Source organism: Antedon bifida, chromosome 7 (assembly GCF_963402885.1).
Source record: "Antedon bifida chromosome 7, ecAntBifi1.1, whole genome shotgun sequence".
Lineage (NCBI taxonomy): Eukaryota > Metazoa > Echinodermata > Crinoidea > Comatulida > Antedonidae > Antedon > Antedon bifida.
The window spans coordinates 11,334,366-11,340,929 of record NC_136232.1 but is presented as its reverse complement, the minus strand read 5'-3'; the positions used below and the strand labels follow the sequence as shown (position 1 = coordinate 11,340,929).

Genomic DNA, 6,564 nt, shown 5'->3' with positions numbered 1-6,564 from the left:
GTTGAATTTAGCCATTTATTTTGTCCTTTTATAAGTGAAATCATTATTTTTTCCCCGTTTTTTTTTTTACGGAAGTGATTAACTTTATTAAAACCACAAAATAATCTCTTCAAAGTCTGATTTAAATAATCTTCATTTTTCATGTTTTTGGGGACAATACATCTTTAACTTTAAAAATAGCACAAAAAAAAGCACACACGATATTTCGAAAGGATGTTTTATTTATTATTATTAAAACTGGAAATGAAGTAATATACACAAAGTTTATCAGACAATAAGCACAAACGGCATTAGGCCTAGTATAACATCCGAAAACCAATTTAACCAAGTTTAAATAAAAAGCACAGACATACATTAAAAAAAAACATGTACAAAAATTGGATGTGGTTTTTGACTGCAACTAGAAACAATAACGAGATCAATCGGCGAAATTGAAGACAAAATACTAAAATAGTGAAAAGATTTCTGATCTATGTATACGATTCATTAAAATTTTCAGGATTAATATTTATTCCCGAATGCTGAGAACGATTGATAACATTCCAACTATTGTCCACGTTTGAGTTCAATGGGTACAGCAACGCTTAGGTACGATCTGTAGACCCATTCCTTTGTTGGTAGTTATCACGGCCTCGCGAGTACGAACTGGATCGGCTGTAAAAGAAAGTTTTATATCATGTTAAGTTGTTTATTTATTTATTACCATCTTTACTGAGAGTAGCCTATCCTGTTCATCATTTAGGGCCTCGATAAAACATACATACAGTACAACACATAAAATATTAAATATTCAAATGACATAATATAGGCCTATAAATTTACGATGATTATATAAAATTCATATAGAAGTTAAAATCGTTGACAGATAAAAAAAGTATATACACAGTACAAACAATACTAACTGGAAATAAATTCTTCAAGTTTACGTTTAAAGGAAATAATATTTTCAGATTGTCGAATGAATGATTTTAGGAATTATATTAAAATACATGTCAATCTTATTGCTCTTTGTGCTTTGTGTTGAGTTACTGAATATGTAGGAGGCTCATGAATGTGGTGATTAGTACAATACAAGAAATGGGCTCTTAAACTATCAATGGCTTTTGTTAACATTCATGTAAGGCTGACATGATAACAAATGATAATGTGTTAGTCAATTGATTTTCATTTCGTTTACTTTGTTAGAAAAGAACAAATACATAACAAAAGACTGGTTAACCAAAAAGCAAAATGGTTTTGGTTTACCAAGAATCCTTGACCTAATTTTAAAAATATATTTATATATCAGTTTCATTCATTCATTTCCTTTATTTAAGAGAGCATTGTACATCTTTATACAAAACATAAATACCACCAGGAAATTAACAATAACATCTTTCACAAAAACAACCTAAAATATATCAGAAGTGCTTTGAAGTAAACAAGCCTATAGTGTTTATTACTGTTTTTTACCTTTTACGACGATTTTCGTGTGATCGTGACCGGCTTCTACTGCGACTCCTACTTCGACTGTAACCACGTTTGGGGGAGTATGATCGTCTCGGAGAGAAAGACCTACATCATAAGAAAAATTAATGTTTATTATCCTGAAGCCAAATTGTGGGAATAATGCGATAACTACTATACACTTATATTTCAACTTATATACAACCTCATTTAAATGGGCCTCTTGTTTAATACCAATAATTAGGAATACATTGTAGCATATTGACTGTATGATTCACTGTATTTTGTCCAAATATTATAAAATGGAAACAAAACTCTAGTACTTGTCCCACCACCAACTGTATACATTTATTACTTTTTATGAATTTCTTAAAATGCGAAAACTTTGACATTTAAATGACATTATTATGTAGAATGTTGTTCATAAAATGGCCAGACAATGCCTTTTTTCAACATTTTACCATACCTACTCTTAGCTGTAAACAAAAGCATAAGGTGATGTGACTATGTGACGTGTTGTCTGGTAGACTGGGAGGGATGAATTATTATATGAAGCTGGCTGAAACTCAGACGGCAACAGACGCGCGATGCATCGCAATTTAATAAGCTGAGATAAATCTAGGTGGGCGCCAACATGTGCAGCGATGAATTAAGACGGCGATCTAGTTGTTTTATACTGTTGTACTCGAAGGAATAATGATGTAATCTTAAGACCGTACTCTTTCACGATTGAGCGGCATGGGTGGGAGTTTCAAGCTCGCACACAAGTATGTGAAGAGGCTAAGAATATGACATTCTGGTGAAAGAGGCTAGAGAATGGCTAGATAACCCGTTCATATCGCATTCTGGTGAAAGAGGCTAGAGAATGGCTAGATGAACTGTTCATAATCGCATTCTGGTGAAAGAGGCTAGATGGGAAGGGTGTGTGAGCCGAGCTGATCGTATTACACCTGAAAAACGAGGTCACAAGCAGTTCATTTTGATACTGATCTTAGTTGTATATTATGTATTCTGTTTTTACATTTTTTAATGTACATTGATGGAAAAAAAAAATTAATATATCATCCTCATTAAAAAATGTATCATTTATTTATAAAACAAATAAATTATTCTTGATTAAATAAGTTATTAATCACTAATTTCCCTACTTATAAATATATTAAATATTATCAAAATATTTACAACTTTTGTTAAAATTTATTACAACAGAATCAGTCCGAATATAATACTCAAACCCCGAAACCAGAGTCAGCAGCAAGTCCAACAGTAACTTTGTTTAGGGAATCATATGTACCGGGGGGCTATCTTAGTCCAAGGGCTATCTTAGTCCAAGGGTATTTGGCTTTCATAGAGTAGATTACTGTTGTTATCATTTAGACAAACTGCATAAAACAGTAAATTGCAAAAACTTAACAATTTACGGATACTGCATGGAATGTTAGTTTTACAAAATCTTGAATAAATATATTTTAAAAGAATTTCAATTTATTGTTTCTTATTAATAAGAAAAAGACCTTGACCTTGAACGACGTCTCTGATGCTGACGAGGGCGACAATCCCTTGCGAAGTGACCAATTTTGCCACATTCGTAACACCGTTCGCCATGTGCGGAGCGTCGAGGTGGCCCACTTCTTCTTGAGCGCCTTGTTTCGCCGGTTGACATTTCAACTCTCACTCTTCGTCCACAAATATTTCTATAAAAAAAACATGTGCTGGGTATTTAAACTGTACAACAAGTGGTGCGCAAGTACTGTAACTATCGATGATTCTGTCAGATTGTGTTTAGCATCAACTTTCTAAGACAACTTTTGGCTGTCCCAATGTTCAGAAATATATAATACAACATTTCATGAAGATCAGAGCGCTGTGGACTTAGATGTAAAAAGAAATCGGAACCTTTTGTTGACAAAACAATTTAGTTTGTAAAAAATGAATTACCTGCCATCCATACCACGCACGGCATCCTCCGCATCACGAGGATCTTCAAATTCAATAAAAGCAAAACCAGGTGGGTTTCGAGCGACCCAAACATTCTTCAAAGGTCCGTAATAGCCAAATACGTCCTCCAGGTCATGCCTGGCTGCACCGGGTCCCACATCTCCTACATACACCTTGCATCCCAACGGGCCATGATCTCTGAAATGTCCTCTAGTATCCGACGACATTGTTTTCAATTTCTGAAAAGATAAATCATTTACTTTTTACCTCAAATTGTAGAATAATATTTCATTTCCTTGATGCCTTTCCCAATTTGGAAATTGTGGGGTGGGCAAATTCAAGTACTAACAATCTGATAATAATAATACAGTTGGTAAGCTTGTAATAATACAGTATAAACAAACACACTACAAATATATTTCAGTCAAGGCCATAGACGAGAGGTTAAAAACAGAAGAGGTAAAGATACTTTAAATATAATTATTCAATGACAATCTCTGCTGGGGAATTGGGGTGGGTAGTGAAAATTTGCCTCATGATGGCTACGGCCATGTCAGTAACATTAACATGACCAAATCCAGAGGGAGACCAGTGTGCACTTTACCAATAACATTGAACTTGAAAGCACTTATATTAATATCAGATCCAACTACCACACTAACGACAAAATTCAAAACTGCAACGGACCTACAGAAAATAAAGAACATAACATCTGACAGAAAACTTCGAAGAAACTTCACAGCAGAAGTAAACAGAGAGGCCAAGGTGGAAAAGAAAGACTATTCGGCGGAACGGCGTTAAATAAGTAAGCGTGTAATACTGGAAATATCCTTTCATTACTCTATAAAAGGTACAGTAACTACTAAAGAAATAAGGAAACATTTCCATAACTGGAACAGTATAATGATTGTTACTAAACTTGGCACCAGAACAACTTTATGATAACAAAAAAAAGGGTAATAATACGGGATTTTAGGTTAAAGTACAGTACAAGGCTACCTTATCCAGAGCCTATTATTATTACACCTTTCTTTGTTCAATTTGTCTTTTGTTTACTCAAAGAACTTCCAGATTCGTTCATAAGAAGATTAAGATTTGATAAAATGAAAAAGATTTTAATTAACCTGACCACTACATATGAATAGAGCCTGTTGCTATTACAATTGTTGTACGTCAATATACAGGACATGGTTTGTTTTTGTATCTTTTAAATACACCTGTACACCCACCACTTCATGCCATGAGATTATTAGGGTCAAATTTGCCCACAATACTGATAGTGTTTGGTCTAACCTTAATAAAAGTAAATAGTGCATCAAAATTAGACCAAGGAAAATTAATTGTTAGTTTTACCATGGAGTAATAAACTCCATGCCTGGCGTCACATCCACCTCCTTCATCAAATTGTTTAGCTCTATTGAACAAATACTATTTTTTAATAAAAAAAAACTTTGACGGTTAGTATGGAGACTGACTGAGAGTCGTTGTGTTTGATCAGTCATCGTTACTTGCAACCATTTTTGGGTCAGCACTTATCAAAAAATTGGTGAGGGATTTTTGTCAACGTTCATCTTTCATCACAGTATTTTAATTAAGTGAAATAAACCTTGAATGCAATAATGGCATAGGCAGAGAGGTAGCTAGGCACGATGATCGATCGCGAAATGTATGAGAGGGAGAGCAGCAGACCAAAAAAACCGCGGTAGACCTCGTTCTGATGCAAGGTATGGATATGACTAACACACGCTCACCGTCCGGACTAGAATACTTGGTTTCACAATGAGGCTCAAAATATGGATTGATGGCGGTCCGCGACGATTAATATACACACTTTATGTTGCGAAATCGTGCGATCACATACACAATGGTTTGAGCGTTCACAATCGACGGGAGGCGAGTCGGATTTTCATGAAAATATAACAAAATTTGTACTTTTCCCATATTTACCCCTGTTTTTTCTTAACAAATACACAAAGATGAACTTTTTGGGTGCGGGGCCTAAAATCGCGAGCGGGCGCTGACGAGAACCATGTAATGTATTTCCAGCGGCCTTATTTTAATATTTAATTTTACGTTTTATATATAATTTTTAAATCGAAATTAGTTAATTGTCACAAATACAGATTAGGTTTATTCCGAAACTGAAGACCACCCTCTGTGAGAAGTGATGTTTTGTGGCGTTGAAGCCGATGATCGACGAGTTTGAAAAGTTTAACAATATTTTAACTAGCTTCTGGAAATAGAAATATATATTTAATTATAAGTTCAAGTACTCAGTGAGTATCATTTTCTATCATAAAACTGTACCGGACGAAGACATGTATGACCAAGTTGTCATATAGCTAGCAGCAGTCAGTTGTAAAGCTAAGATTAGAAAAAACTAGTTTTTTTATTTGAATCAAAAAATTTCAACAAAGAATCCTGGGCCTAAAGTAAGATTAATCTGAAACCAAGTACAAGAGCAACACAGTAGGGGTAGACAAACCATGGACCAACACAGATAAGACGCAAAAAAATACAACACGAGGATTAAATGGCTTGGGATAACCGCAAAAAAATGCGGTCCCCATCCATCCATCTTGTTCTTGAACCGTTGGTGTAGGCCTAGCCTAGTAGTAGTAGTAGGAGGCCCAGCTATATAGGCTAGGCATAGCTAACAAACTGAAGGGAAAGAAAAGAGGGAGTAAAGCAATCAAATTAAACAACAATAATGTATATATACTATATGCTTATTATTTATCAAAATTTATTTCTCTATGTTAAATAGTTACTAATTATACCTTATATTACGTTTCATAGAAATTATGTTTCCCTACCGTTTTCCGACTTTCTCAAATCAAAAACAGAGCATGTATCGTCGAGGCTCGAAATGCAAAATGAGTCGAGTTGTTACTACACGGTGCACGGTGTGGAAAAAAAGCGTCGCGCGTCTCCTTTGATGCGCATATCATCGACGTCCAGCCTACTGATTGATTTAAACCATCAAGTTGGCTTCAAGAAGCATTCACAAATAAAAGTATTTCTTTCATTTTTACACGTCTTCTTGATTAAAGACTACTACTAATCAATTATTATTATTATAAAATTTAATTTCTTAAGTTTTTAAAGACACATTATTGTTTAAACTGAAATTTGTATATTTGTTCTTTGAACGATTTTTAAATTAAATTTTAAACGTGT

The 6,564-nt window shown here is 34.3% G+C and overlaps 1 protein-coding gene across 2 annotated transcripts; it reads right to left on the bottom strand.

The window, feature by feature from the left end:
* Window positions 1-203: 203 nt before the first annotated feature.
* LOC144847605 (serine/arginine-rich splicing factor 7-like) lies at window positions 204-6,319 on the bottom strand. 2 transcript variants are annotated; one of them, XM_078704049.1, is made up of 5 exons: window positions 6,201-6,319; window positions 3,385-3,623; window positions 2,967-3,140; window positions 1,453-1,554; window positions 204-654 (listed from the first exon to the last, which is right to left on the bottom strand). In XM_078704049.1, exons 2-5 carry the CDS (start codon window positions 3,609-3,611, stop codon window positions 585-587), a joined length of 573 nt encoding a protein of 190 aa, XP_078560175.1. In that variant the 5' UTR covers window positions 3,612-3,623; window positions 6,201-6,319; the 3' UTR covers window positions 204-584. The 2 variants fall into 2 exon arrangements, with proteins under 2 accessions (XP_078560175.1, XP_078560176.1); XM_078704050.1 differs by lacking the exons at window positions 204-654; window positions 1,453-1,554 and adding an exon at window positions 1,936-2,396.
* Between the last annotated feature and the right edge of the window lie 245 nt (window positions 6,320-6,564).